The following is a 15414-nucleotide window of genomic DNA, read 5'->3' on the forward strand; positions in this document are numbered from 1 at the left end:
ATATAATTTAGATGGCAGGTTGCGTGATTCCACTCATATCGCACCGTCGACTATAATATATGTTTCATCAAAACGTTTGGAAGACAATCTTTTCGCAATCTATCATCTATCAATCGCATCGTAATCGGGCAGAACATGGCGTGTCCTAATATGGAATAGTGGTTTCTGACTTTTTATGCGTCCTGTCTTAGCCCTTAGCAGACAACCGTTGAAACCTTTCGGACAAAAGACATGAAATTAATTTTTAGATTTTTAGAGATAGTGTTTGTATTTCTCTTTTATTTCTCAGTATCACTACTTCGAATTCTTCTAAAATTCATTCCAGTTCTTTTTTCTAGAGAACATACAGGTTGAAGTCTAAAATCAAGTGTAGTATTGCCCTATTTTCCGGAAATACAAATACAGTGTATGACATTTTTATGATCCTCCATATTTTTATTAGCGTATGGGTCTATTAATCACGCAAAGTGTTTGATCACCGTGTCCGATAACTGAGTAGATTTTATGCCAGCCAATTCCACTTTCACTAGAAGCAGTTTAAGTTGCTTTTGAAAGTATTACGTCTACTCTTACTTGAGTAGCGTCTACTCGCTACTTCCACTTGAGTATTATTCTTAACTACTTTGACCACCTCTGTTTATATAACGATCTTCGCGATTCGGGTGCGGGCTCAAACTTATCGCCTGATATTCACAACTCGACCCAATCTCTGCGACTGACGATACGGTGCAGTTGTATTGTTTTGTATTCTGCTTCTTTGTCCGAATACAAATTTAAGTGCGGAAATATAGTCATATTTAATTTTATTTCTGAAAAATAGAGACTAATACTGCTGCTGCACCCAGTAAGCGGCCTACATCGTGCATGTATACATTTTGTTCAATGAACACCAAACAAAGCAATCCATAGACTACTCGGTTTGTAATGTGATGAGGCACAACATCACACTGAATCATGTTTAACGGTTTGAAGAAGAAATGCAATGACAATTTTTCAGGGTTGTAACCAAGTCGAGGCTCCGAGACACAAGTCAATCTCACTTTTATAGTTTTGACTCGAGTCAATTCGATTCATCTTCAATTCACCACCAAGTCAAGTCAAACTCCAAGTCCTCTAGTAGAGGGTCGAGTCCGAGTCATGATGTTTTGACTCGATTCCCAGTCCAAGTCATTATGTGCACGGTTCAGTTTTCAGTTCAATCCGATTCAATCCACTTTTTTCAACTTTGCTATAGTGATATAGAATGGCTCGCATTCGTAATGTAGTAATTTTCCTCAGTGTTAACAGTTTCTCGCCCTATTTTCAAAATATCAGGACTGATAGACGAAATACCAGTAATGTGGTAACTTTACTATCTGAAGTTACAATGAAATGTCTGACTTGGCCGTCCTAGTCTCGTGTCATATGACATGGTTCGAGCCATGCACAATTACTCGAGTAGGCTACAAGTAGAGTCAATACAAAAATTGACTCGAGTCGAGTCGAGTCATTTTACCCATTTGCAAAAATACCTCGAGTCAAGTCGAGTTGCGACTCGAGCAGGACTCGAGTCATTACAGCCCTGCAATTTTAACTCTACAAGGAGCTCTCACCTTGAAAAGTGCTACATCGGTGGTAGCCAAAGTGGGCGCCAGTGGAGCCTGGGAGCGTTTGTAACCTGAAAGGATCGCATCGTTCTGATAGTAAATCTCTACTATATATATCGCTGTATCACTACATCATAATTACGACATTATTTGACTATTTCACCACAAGTATATCGGTATTTATTAATTACCACTTTTATCGATTTAAGATACCACGTAGATTGCAATACAATATATGATGTTGTGTGCGTGTTATAGGTTCAATACCAATCAAAAATAAAGTATATCGGTATTTATTAATTACCATTTTTATCGATTTAAGATACCACGCAGATTGCAATACAATATATGATGTTGTGTGCGTGTTATAGGTTCAATACCAATCAAAAATAAAGACAATTCACTTCATAGCGAAGTGCATGTTGAAAACTGGTCTTGCATTGCATATTAATTATATCCTCTTGAGGGTTTGGGTTCGCCGGAGAAATTTTCTGTAGATTATTGATCATGTAATGAAATACAAGGAGGCGCACAAAATCGATCGGAGAGGCACGTAGAGCGACAGATTCTAAGCCATTCGAAAACGCCTTTTCCCCAGAGATAGCCGCATCGTTGTTAGAGCCTTGCAAGCCGGGCTACAAATGCTGTTAGACGCGTTTCCATATTTACTTGATATGTATTATCAGACGGTGATAGTAGATAGGTGATGATAGTGCGGCATAGGGGAATAACTACGAAACAATAGCAGAATTTGTTATTATATTATTTAAACTCGATCCTTTGACAGCAGCTAATCTGTTGAGTAAAAATAGATCCTGTTGCATTTCTGTAACGCATCATTCAAAGATGACAACCATTATAGAAATGGACGGGGCAACCAATCATGTAAATGCGGCTGGCGATTCCATTGATACAGGCTTGAGCACGGTGGGCAGACGAAGGTCGAGCATGATGACAGCCTTCCGGGGTGAAAGTACAGACAGCAGCCTTGTAGTGGATAACAATGCTACAACGAATTTCGGACGCCGCATGCCTGCGAAGCTGCTGGATTTGACAGGGGAAGCAGTCAAGCCAGTTCGTCAAGCAACGAAAAATGGCGAAGACGGCGATGAAAATGACGCGGAGGACGGAGACAAGGATTGGGAAAAAGATAAGAAATCTAAGAAATTGAAAAAACCCAAAAAGCCGGAACGATTCATGACGAAGGCCGGACAATGCACTATCAGACAAGTAAGCCGATACCTTTACTTCACAAGAATGTATGCCATAGTTGACACAAACGCAAAAACATTCCATCACTGTATCCTACGTGTGCACTGTGCACTCTAAACACTCAAAATACTGAAGTATAATTTCGATATTCGCAAACAACCCGCAAAACCCAATAACTTCGTGGTCCCTTCACCATGAGCGGATGTGTGGATTTAATCGGAATATCCATAAACTTTCCTCAACTAGTCGTTACCTAGCTGCCGACTGCACTACTGGCCAAAGTGTTCATATTTTAAGACTAATCCCACTTCTTCAACTTCAACAACCTTTGAAGCTAAACCTTCTGCTCTTTATAATTTGTAGAGTATAAAGTGGTATCTGGATAATAAACGAAGTACTTCTGCTTTTCCCAGTACCCAAGTAGGTAGGCTTGCAGTTAGGGTTACATTTAAAACAAACATTGTTTTAAAACACTTTGTTTAAAACCTGCTACAAACAGTGTTTTAAACAAATGCATTAAAAAACTGTTTCTTTCAAACGTTTTATAATTATGCCATCCTTGTGTAAACACTTTCGACAAGACATGCAGTATGAGCCTTCGGACGACTTGAACCCAATGTAGTCGACGCATACGATGAGGAGTGGCTGGAACCCTCGAACTCGTCGCCGGTTCAACAGTTATAGCAAGTAGATATATAACATTGGTACCGAATGGGTGTTCTGATGATACTGACCACCGACCGTAAGATTGCTGCATAACAATGTAGTCCTAGTTATATTTATTTTTGTGTGTTTATGACAGCGGCCGGAAGTCCTTTTCGTCGAAAACGCCATATTTACCCTATAATTTCAAGCGTCCATGGCAATCCACTGTGACGTCACAATTGAATATTTGTGACGTCATGGATAAAAAAGGTAAAACATTTTTAATCATGTTTAACCATGCTAAATTGATTTTTGTTTTAATGGCATCCCTACTTGCAACACAAACCCAAATTGGTTGGATTGTCACACTATTTACACTTCTATATCAACTGCTTTTGCAGCAGAAGCACTTACTTTCTGCCCAGCAGCAATAGTTTCCGGAATGGTGTGCATCACTTTTATGAATGGAATTATCGTAACAACATAACGACATGTTCGAGTGCTTTCCATTTTCTAAACTTTTTTGTTAGCCTAAAGTGGGTTTGAAATGTTTCAAAAATCTCTACTTCATAGCTGAACTTGAGAAAAAATTTATGGCGTTACTTATACTGGAAAAGCATCAACGACTACATTAATCATCCCTGTCTTTATGAGTTGCCTACGTCTCGCCCTAATCTACTTCTAATTGATCCAACTCAATACTCTCACTCTGATATGAGGCGAGTTGTCGTGGGTTTTTGCTTTCAAGGGTCGGGAACTATTATACTCAAGCTTGACGACTGAGCTACGTGTTGCCAAATGTTGTTAAAACCCAGATAACAAATTCGTATAGGATCGTGTTCATCAAACATGAAGCGATTGGGGCACGAATAGAGTTTGGCTAGAATGTTGGATGTCCAAATACCCAGATGATGTCAATCTGATTGATCTAAATCAGTGGTGTACACTACACAGTCGTTTATTTTTGGCGCCTCCCTATATTTAAAGTCCTTTGCTTCGGCTCCTCAGCAATTTAAATGAACACAAATACGAATGTGCTTTACGCGTTGCGACCAAATCCTTTAGTTCGGGTTCAATGCCAGAGAATGCACACCGAAATTCCTCTTCAACCTTTCGGAACTTCATTAGTCTACAGATCAATACGTGCAAGCCAATGCAACAATGCAACTTAGCAAAAAAAAGCATCCCTACAAAATAACCACCCGAGAAATCTGGCTAAAGATATGAAGGTGTAAAAACATATCATTCACGTTATACGTTGATAGCTCTCAAGTCGGGTTATCATATTTTGGAATCGGGAAAGGCGGACACTTTTTCAAAATTTTCAAACTTAGAATACCGAAGGAAAATCTTTAAAACAAAGTAAATTTCTCCCAATTTCGGGGTTGGTTGCCAAAAAAAAGTCAACTTTCCTGCTCGGCTCCCGAAATAGTCACCGGAGCGTTACTTGAGTGCTGATTTACTGTATCTTAATCGGATTTCGCCCTATATTTATATAAAATTGTCAAAAAAGAGGACAAAATCTCAATAAGGAGAACATTTTCAAAAACGGAAAAAGGAAGACAAATCCTCCTAAAGGAAGACGTATGGTAACACTACTTTCAAGCTTCTCACGTTTCAACTACATCGGGCGAATACTTGATGAAACGGATGCTCAATTGCTCATGCTCAGCTACGGCTGTATATCAGTATGTTGTCATAATACAAAGCAACAATTATGATCGAAAATGTATTGTTCGTAGTGCTGTTTCGGCCCTGACGCTATACCTGCTATATCAGAGGTCTCAAACACGCGGCCCGCCAGAGCATTTTGTGCGGCCCGCGACGACATTTTAGATTTTCAATAATTTGAAAATATATAAGTGTCACATATATCTTTTCAGGTTATAAAGTGAAAATGCCATCTTAAATTGCTCCGAAAGCCTCAAACTATTCATCAAACTTCACTATCACATCAATTGCAAACGCCTCCGTGCAGTGGAAGATTCACTATTTCGCCACATTTCCAATTCATGATGACAAATCGTGACCCATAGACGATTCGTGACTGAAATTTGTGAGCTGGACTTAGACGCGACCTTTCCTAAATTACTCAGACTCGGGCTAACTCGATGGCAAAATGAAAATGACTCGAGTGGACTTGGAGTGACTCGGAATGCCGTGAATTTGTTAGAACCATGGACGCAACAAACTAATCGCGTATCAGGGAAGTAATAGATCAGAAGGTCGCAGCTTGGTATTTTGCTAACTAAGCAAGTTGTTATGGCAACCATAAGCAATCTGTTAGTTACATCTTTGGTCGCTAAACCATGTTATTAAGGCCACTTAAAGGTATCGAGTAGTGGGACGCTCCAACGATGTAATAGCAATGGGCCGTTCGGCGTTCCGACATTTCAATCACTAGGACACATTCATTATTACATTTATATTATTTCTGCTCCTGTATTTGAAGATATATGGCCATGAGATTAATAGCCTACTTATCAGAAGTATACCCACCCGAACAATGGATTGGAATTACAATGCTCAACTTTAAAATGTTTTATATCAGATCAGTCTCTATTATCAATCTGTTAAATTCAAAATATTCATAGTAGCTGAGAAATAATAACCCGATACCTTTTATGATGGTATCATATATTTGTCCGCCATATGGTGTCTATATCTTATAATTAATATGTATCAAGTACAACAACAATTCTATTCAAATAGTTATAAATGCGATGATTCTATTCGTGCCAGGCCTGAATTGATACAAGAGTAAATCACATTTTGACCATGTGTGTTCACTGTCAGTCTGTTGGATCGGCCCACTATCAATAGGACAATTCATTCCCGCAATATAAGGCCTACTTGGAATGACATAGAATACCCCTACAAATGCTGCGGCCCGCGGCATCGTCAAAACTGGAAAACTGGCCCGCGAGCACATTTGAGTTTGAGACCTCTGTGCTATATCATAATGCAAGCGCGCACTACATGTTAACACCAGCCGTCTAGATTCGCCAATTTATTATTGCTAGAAAGTAGAGTTCTTTGCCAGGGACCGCAGCGTGTGTATTTTCGAACGTTGTCTTGAATTCTAGGCTACACAACACCCTTTCCGAATAGCGTGTTGCATCTTTTGTGACCTAATCGATAATTTACCATGGTTCCAAGTCGGCCACGAAATTGGGAAAAAGATACGTGACGGACATCTTCACAACGCTGGTGGACCTGCAATGGAAGTACAACCTGGTGATTTTCGTGCTCGTCTACACCGCGGGCTGGTCCCTATTCGGGTTCTTCTGGTGGTTGATCGCGCTTTGGAGGTTTGTGAAGCATTTGTGAATCATTCGACTAATATACGTGATTGCCGTTTGCAGGGGAGACATCACTGCTCATATCTCTAATGACACGAATCATACGTACTGCGTCACGAAGGTATATTCCTACCAAACAGCGTTCTTGTTTTACTTCGAGACAGAAACGACAATCGGATATGGCACTCGCGCTATAACGGAAAAGTGTCCAGAAGCTATTTTCCTGTTCATCATTCAAGTATGTAATCTTATTTTCTCTATTCAAACCCAAGTGTCGAAATAGGCCTACCTAACTCAGGACTTTCGAATTCATACGGGCATATCTGATCCATAAATGTACAAATAATAACTGTCATATCATTATAATGTAATCAATTTACTGATACTCCATTGTAGCTTCATATCTTGCTAGTGGGAATTCTCTCTGGTGACGTGCATGACGATGGTTGTTACCTCATTATGTGAAACTGAAGTCCGACTATAACTTTATAACTATATCACCTGGGATGTCAGATCGAATCTTCATTTGTAATGCTTTCGCAGTCTCATTGCAGGCCGTCGGTCCAAATAATACACTGTAACTGCAGTCCAGCAGATCGCTCCATGTATGATGGTTGACTGCAAGTTTATCCCTTACGTGGAGTCTAGAGATTTGACGAGATTGTGTGTTTGACGGGTCCTATACTAATGCTATTTAGGGTTGCATTGATAAAAATTATTTTAAAACAAACATGCTTAAAACATATCCCTTGTTTAAACTATGTTTTTAATCACAGTATGACATTGACAATCGGGCCCCTGTATTAAACGGACCAAAAATATTTTTAAGCATCAGGACTACATCGCTATACAATACTTTTACGGTCGGCGGTCATCATCATCATCAGAATGCCCATTTTCGTACCAATGATCCGTATCCACGTGCAACAACGTAACTGCTTCTTTAAGTGGCACTTATTTAAAATACCGTGTTTTAAGTAGCCTATTTCCACAATTATGACATAATTATGCAAAGTTTGAAATGAAACACATTTTTAAAGGCATTTCTAAACTCTGCTTTAAAACACCATTTGTTCAAAATGCAACCCTAGCGCTATATATTGTCTCTAGTAGCCAACACGATATGCACACGATAAACCTAATACGTTGGCTATAGCGTATTCAAACGAATTAGAAATCAAGTTTATTCTATCATCTATATTCATTAAATCTCCTCATCCTTAGACACGTAGATGAATGCGTTGTCCAGTACGACTTTATGTCTTTGTATCAATGTAGAGTAGAACATGTTCTCGAAATTATTATCGAAGTCGCATTCCCCCAACTTTACCGATTGTATCGAATTGCAAGGCGATTATGGGGAGCATTGTGGACGCTTTCATGGTGGGATGCATATACATAAAGCTCTCACAGCCCAAAAACCGATCGGAGACTCTTTTATTCAGTAAGACGTCCGTCATCTCGGAGAGAGATGGAAAATACTGCCTCATGTTTCGGTAAGAACATTCAGTTTACCTGATGCCATTTCATACGGAGTTGAAAAACGGTTTTTGCAGGGTGGCTAATCTTCGCAATTCCCTGCTGATACAATGTCGAATCCGCGCGAAGTTGGTGCGATCAAGAGTGACGAGGGAAGGGGAATTTATCGGATTTTACCAGGAAGATATAAACGTGGGTCTTGATACAGGTTAGCGTTGCGATACGTTGGCTTTTGATCGGCATATGCGTGGAGTCGTTTTCGCATATTCCCCTGATTATTGTATGCCGCGTGAAGGCAACGACAGGGCAGCAGAAACAAATAAAAAATCGTTTTTAATTACACTTGTTTTGATTCAGTTTGCAAAACTCACACTCTGATTCATGTTTGAAATGATAGTGTTGAATCATTGCGCCGATGAGGATTCTATATATGTCTTTCCGGATGTAATGGTTAACGCAGTATGAATAGTGTCATTATATGCAATATTCTACAGTACGTAGGCCTACTGATCAAGTGTCTCAATTACAGGCTAGCGACATACACTATCTAGCGCCATAACAGTGCGCCGTAACAACGCACTGAAGTGCTTTGCGGTAACTACAAAGCGCGACGTAGCGTACAAGGCTCTAAACAAGGATATGTATCGATCGTTTGGAATCCTGTGTATATACACAAGAGGCGTAAGGAATCGCGTATTGATCGATTTCAGCATTATTCATCCAACTTCACGTTGCCTTTTGTCAATAAAATCCCTTTACCGATCAACATAACAAACTGTATTCACAAGCGGCAGAAACGAAGAGAAATACCACCAGAAGTATAGCCCCTGTGCTAAGATATTGAGCAGTAACACTATAATGAATCACCTTTATATTTTGTTTTTGCGAAAGTATTACAAGTGTTTTAGGGTTCCTCAACAAAAATAGGTTTTTAAGCTTCAAGATACGCTGAACTACACATCAGGACTAACTCATACGCGTTTGTGGTGACATCTGCTTGGTACCTTCGCAACCACGTCACTCCACCCGCCACACCAGTGATTACGAAATGTTAGCGTGATATCGGTGCTCTTTTTAGACGATATATATTGTTTTCATAGCACAACTACCATGAGTCGGGTTACCATATTTTGGAAAAGTGAAAAGAGGGCACTTCTTCGAAATTTTCATAGCTTCAAAACTGGAGTAAAATCCGGGAAAATGGTAAATTTTTCGGACTTTGTTGTTGGTGACTAAAAAAAGGTCAACTTCCCGGCTCAGCCCTAGAAATACAGTTTCTTTTTCACGTTTACCGCCGGTTGATAAAAAAGAAAGGTCGTTTTTCGGGCTCGAGTCCCGGAAATCACGCCGGGGCGTAGATTGGCCGTTGATTTTCTAGATCTCGGTCCAATTTCCACGTACATTCAACCAAAATTCTCAAAAAAGAGGACAAATTCCCAAAAAGAGAACATTTAGGTGTCCTCCGAGGACACTTTCAAAAATGTTAAAAAAAGAGGACAAATCCTCTTACAAGAGGACGTATGGTAACCCTAACCATGAGCTATGTCATCGGTCGCGCAACAGTCGCCCAGTGTGAGTGGTTTGGTTAGACCCGAACACTCGATGACTAGAACACACGGCTCCGTACATCGATTGCGGCAGACCCGCACATAATGAAACGAAAGAGGTGACGGAAAAGGTCAATGTTATGCCCAGTGGGACTATTGCAATCTTAAGATTACTACACAATGCATATCTGGATATCTGGGTATTTTTTACGTTGTGGGTATAGATATTGCGTGTATATGCGATCAGTATTGCGAACCAATATTTTCATTGTTCCCCCAAGGAGCTGATAACCTATTCATGGTAACACCGCTCATCATATGCCACTCTATCGATCAGCGGAGTCCATTTTACGATATGAACAAAGAAGATTTCCAGAATAATCGATTTGAAATCATCGTCATTCTGGAAGGGATGATAGAAAGTACCGGTTAGTATAATATTTAATTTTCGTTCGCATTAACGGGCATGCTTAGCTCTAGCGGGAGTGGAAATGGGAAATGTAGCAGGCCCTAGTTATGCTGTATAAGTGTATATAGTTCTCAATGTAGCCAAACTCATATAAGGCATCACCTTAATTCCTGCGTGGAGAAACACGCGTGAAGAGAAATTATGACACGCGGATGATTGTAATTTCCCAATCTCGTGTCCAGATGCCTTCGTTGACTGAATGTGAGGAATCGTTCAGTGTAGTGTGTGTGTGTGTGTGTGTGTGTGTGTGTGTGTGTTGTGTGTGTGATGGACTGGTATTCCTTCAGGGTACGCACTACGCATGTTCGATAAGGCGTTGTCGCCACAACGAATCGGATGAGATGGATGTTATGGTGGAGGGAAAACTACTATGGCGTGCTATACGTTCTCGAAACTTGCCCTATCTGCTCAACGCTCACGTAGACGGGTTCGTGATCAGGGCGCATTAATTATGCATAGTTAAGTACCTCAATCACAGTTGTAACCAGTAGCCTATTTCAATTATTTTATTGCCTGGATGCTAATCAGTGTGGTTCGATTGGATCGATCTCCAATAATACACTGCTAAAACTCTCTCGACGTCTTGGGAAGAAGGCTCGCTGGTTTGAAGAGCATTCACAATAATAATTATCTGGTTTCTGCTATATCTGATCTTGATGCGCATATTCCCTATTATCACATACAGAGGCCCAGCCAGTTCTACTTTCTGTTGTATAATTTTATATTTAAACTCTCTCATTCATTCTCATTAATCTTGACGAATTTGAGGCTTCACGAGGGGGCGATGCTATCAAAGGATGCATCCGAAATTAGTTCGTGTGTATAACGTAGACACAACATCCTGGGCCAGCAAATAAGAACGAAAACATACCAGAAGAGGGCTTCCACGTATTGCACAATGCACATTGCGCACTGTACAATAACACCGGTGAATACTTTGCATGTGCGGTTGCATACTGGTTGAATATATGGGAATATTCCCATAAAAGGGAAATACATATAATCATAATGTGTAAAGATTGAACGGTTACGTGTAATATTCCGATTAGTGGCATGCTACCCACGAAAGCTTGAGAAAAGTGTACCACAGGAAAAGGTTACGTTAACCCTTGTTTGGATGAGATGAGCTAAGGTACGATTGTTAAGATTCGGGATCGGCAAGTTGCAAGGAAAGGCAGTATCCCCCATCCAGAATGGTCAAAACAAAATCTTTCAGTGATATATGCATTGTTAGATACTACATTGGCCCGATGGTGCGTTCCTAAATCTTCAACTTTTCAACTTGAACTTTAGCATAATATTACATTATGGTACAAGTTCATAGTTCATGACAAACACCTCGTTTTACTTCGACAGGTATGATATGTCAAGCACGGACATCGTATCTGAACACAGAAGTAGAGTGGGGGTTCCGCTTCATGCCAAGCTTGTACTACGCGGATGGCCATTTCAGCGTCGACCATTCGTCATTCCACGAGACATTTCCTGTAAGCACGAAGAATTACTTTATTTAACATTCATAGCGTGCTATAGGCATGTAGATTTCTTCTGGAAGTTCTGTTTCGAAAGCATAGTATATGCCTTGGCCTTGATACGCACTGGTTATCATCACCAAGCGGTTCCGTTCTGCGTACAAATTTACAACATACTACTTGTCGATAATTGTATAAAATATACGCGAATAACTATAACTGTAGCGTAGGTACAGGAATCTCAACAAGTTCCAGTTAAAGTATTAGTACGCATATTTTGCAAACTATTTTTGGCCCAGGTCAAGTCGAGTGGAGTCATTTTCAACTCAACACCGAGTCAAGTCCGAGGCCAAGTCACAGAGTACAAGTACAAGTAGCCAAATTATGTCACTGTTAATTATCGAGTTCGTGATGGGATCATCATCATCTGAGCCTATTTATCAACTATCGGTCCTGATAGGCGAGACTCAAGTCATATAGAATGTCATATGACTTGGTTGAGTCATTCACAATAACTAGAGTACAAGTCGAGTCAATTTCCAAAAGTGACTTAAGTCGAGTCAAGTCCTTTTCGATTTTCACATGAAATTATAGCGTGGTGTGGAGTAAAGTTGCCTTTTTGTGAGGCAGGGTTGCAATGACTCAAGTCATGACTCGACTCGAGTCAGACTCGAGTCACGATTTTGTGATGACTCGACTTGACTCGAGTCAATTTCTCAAAATACGGAAATGACTCGACTCGACTCGAGTCAATATGTGTATTGACTCGACTTGGACTCGAGTCATAGCGCATGACTCGAGCCAAGTCATATAACTCGAGACTCAGACGGCCAAAACCGACATTACATTGTAATTTCGAAGAATATTAAAGCAACCACTCTATTGTGGCTTCGTCTATTGGTACTGGTACTTGAAAATGCGACAAGCAACTAATAAAAGTCAGGAAAATTGGTATATTATAAATGCGAACCATTCGATAGCACCGAATAGGGTTATAACAGTGGGTTTAACAAGACTTTAACTGGAAACTGAGCAGTCAACACAATGACTTGGACTCGGACTCGAGTCATTATCCCATGACTCGAACTAGAACCTCTGCTCGATGACTTGGACTCGGACTTGACTCGGGGCGAATTGAAAATGACTCGACTTGACTAGAGTCAAAACTATAAAAGTGAGATTGACTTGTGACTCGGAACCTTGTGACTTGGTTACAACCCTGTTGTGAGGAGATACTATATCAGGAACGCCACCCATCCGACTCTGCACAATTGTCAAGCATCACGTTTTTCTTCCTTCCGGTAGATCTCAAATACGGCGACGGTGAGCATGCGCGAGCTAGAAGACTCCAGAGCAGCCCGTCGATTCGAAGAATCCGGAACGTGCGCGTCACCTCGCGCCTCTGTTGCTTCGCCAGCAATTCGGGACCAATGACGCATCGCTGTTGACGATAATCTATAGATACAGTGGGGCTTAGCCTGTGGTACGCGAAGTCGTTTCACGCGGTACACGTTACCGTAATATTTTCTAATGTAAGAAATGTGTTCATCCAATGCATAGTAAATACTTTATCCGTCATTTGACTCGGTTTCACCCCGCCTAGATATCTAAGTGTTGGAGGTTTACCTAGGCTCCTGCTCGCCACCTCATCCGCGTCAGCGGTGTCTTACAAAAGCCTAGAGGTGGGCAGTGCTATAAGTCGGCAGCTACGGAAAATAAGAAGAAGAGCGGCCTGGTGTAAATGACCATAGTAGTCGACAAACACCATGAATACCCCCAAAACAAACAAACAAACCCCGCCTAGATCAGATTGTGGAAGAAACCATTGCAAATTGCACCCCAGAGTGTGTTGCTAGTAATCAGGGACGGATTAGCTCGTGGACCGCATTTTTTTTCGAGATTTCAGGGCACAGGGCTATTTGCTAATGCCATGTTGATAATCGTCTAGGGATGGTGTGAACCTCTGAAAGGTTCAGGTTTGTGTGAACGCGAACCGTTTTGAAAGGTTCTGTGTGAACGCCAACGTGAACCTCATGACGTCACATTGCTAATTTCAACCCTATATATTTCAAGATTGACCCTGTGCGCTTGCTAGATTTTTACATCAGAAAACGATATCAATCTCATTGATTGATTGAATAAGCATCATTCGCTGACTACATGTAGTGTATTTCGCTCTTGATATTGTGTGATTGCGGGTCAAGCTCACAGCAGAGAGTCACTAAATATTCATAAACGGAAGGCTGGATATTTCGAGCAAACTTTTGTAACAAAGCAAGTAAAATTTTTCAAAATGTCAACGTGCATGCTCGTTTAGTGTTGATTGTTTATGCTGTCAGCGCCATGCATAGATTGGCCCGTAGTTGAAATGCAATAAATTTGAACCAAAGATGTTATAATGAAGTGAAAATTGTAATATATGAAAAAAGGTTCACAGTGCAGAACCTACCAAGGTTCTGTTGTGAACGCGAACCTCAAAATTTCCGAGGTTCACACACAGAACGCGGACGTGAACCTCACGTTCACACCATCCCTAGTATATACATTTTCAGTAATTTGGAGCGTTTGGTTGATTTGTTGGTATATGAAACAACATCATAGTATGCGTGTTACCCGATAAGAAAAAGGTTGAGAACCACTGCAGTAGGTAAAATGTAATGGCCAATTCAATACCTTCCCATAAATATGCACTGCACGGTCGACAGTCATGTGACAAATCTGCTACATTTTGTCGGGTGTAAAACATCTCGAAGTGGAAACACTGTCATATTGTGGCTATTTTCGTGTTTTAATTCACTTCATTTTGTCCATTGATATCGAACATAGCGATATAAGCATGCCCCAGATATACAGATGCCCGTCGAAGCGAATACCATAGAACGCGGTGAGGTGAATTTTACTATGGATAGATGGATATTCATCCATTCTCAGTCCATGTGATCAGGTTTACCGGTGGAGCTTGTCTTCGAAAATTTATGGCATGCATTTTCGGGTGGGTTTTTAGTTATTAATCACTTAGTTACATGTTGTTGTTTCTTGACCTCCCATGAGGATTGTCGGTATATTAAAAATCTAATGGAATCACCTAAACGTATCCTACCAGCAACTTATTTGGTGAGACGCACACGATTACAGATTGGTATTTCTTTATTGGGCGCATAATTTCTTTTTTGGTTCGTATTTATACGGCGAGTTAATATTGCAAGGACATTACAATATTGAAATCGAATGAAAAAGTCACCCTGAATCGCGTCAAGCACAATGAATATTTAAAAAAAATCCAGCCCAGTTCGTAAATTCGAATTGTATGATGACGATCGCCGACATTGGCTAATTGAATTACGCATCATTATTTTTATACGGCTGCAGCTTGGCAACCCGTAGACTAAGGCATAGGCTACACACTGACACATATGGTTATTTAGAAGATAAAATCCCCAGTGCAGAGTGTGTATTGTGTAGACACCCACATTTCCTAATTAAACTTATTATGCAGACATTGAAGAAAGTCTCCAAATAAAAAGCAAATTGTAGATTCAATATATTTTCTTCAAATACCTGAATAGTTGACAAGCAGCACTAAACTTTAATATTACTTTCAGGACTACATTCATTGTAGTCATGAAAATAATATTCAATATATGGACATGAAATGTTAAGTTTATTTATAGTTACTGCACGCTTGGCCCACTGAACTGAGTT

The 15414-nt window shown here is 40.3% G+C and overlaps 1 protein-coding gene across 1 annotated transcript; it reads left to right on the forward strand.

Annotated features, from left to right (window-relative positions):
* Positions 1-2204: 2204 nt before the first annotated feature.
* Positions 2205-13290, forward strand: LOC145440782 (G protein-activated inward rectifier potassium channel 3-like). The gene is made up of 8 exons (XM_080318527.1): positions 2205-2816; positions 6603-6754; positions 6809-6983; positions 8096-8241; positions 8302-8432; positions 10053-10199; positions 11597-11727; positions 13018-13290. Exons 1-8 carry the CDS (start codon positions 2433-2435, stop codon positions 13144-13146), a joined length of 1395 nt encoding a protein of 464 aa, XP_080174653.1. The 5' UTR covers positions 2205-2432; the 3' UTR covers positions 13147-13290.
* Positions 13291-15414: the final 2124 nt, after the last annotated feature.

This window comes from Botryllus schlosseri, chromosome 6 (genome assembly GCF_051294905.1).
Source record: "Botryllus schlosseri isolate E-star chromosome 6, Bs_hap1, whole genome shotgun sequence".
NCBI lineage: Eukaryota > Metazoa > Chordata > Ascidiacea > Stolidobranchia > Styelidae > Botryllus > Botryllus schlosseri.

What these genes read in the sequence shown, in the direction of transcription:
- LOC145440782 (XM_080318527.1), top strand. Translation starts at nt 2,433, where the DNA reads ATGACAACCATTATAGAAATGGACGGGGCAACCAATCATGTAAATGCG. An exon ending in TGGTTGATCGCGCTTTGGAG is followed by an intron (nt 6,755 to 6,808) that starts GTTTGTGAAGCA and finishes TGCCGTTTGCAG; the next exon opens with GGGAGACATCACTGCTCATA. An exon ending in TTTTCCTGTTCATCATTCAA is followed by an intron (nt 6,984 to 8,095) that starts GTATGTAATCTT and finishes TCGAATTGCAAG; the next exon opens with GCGATTATGGGGAGCATTGT.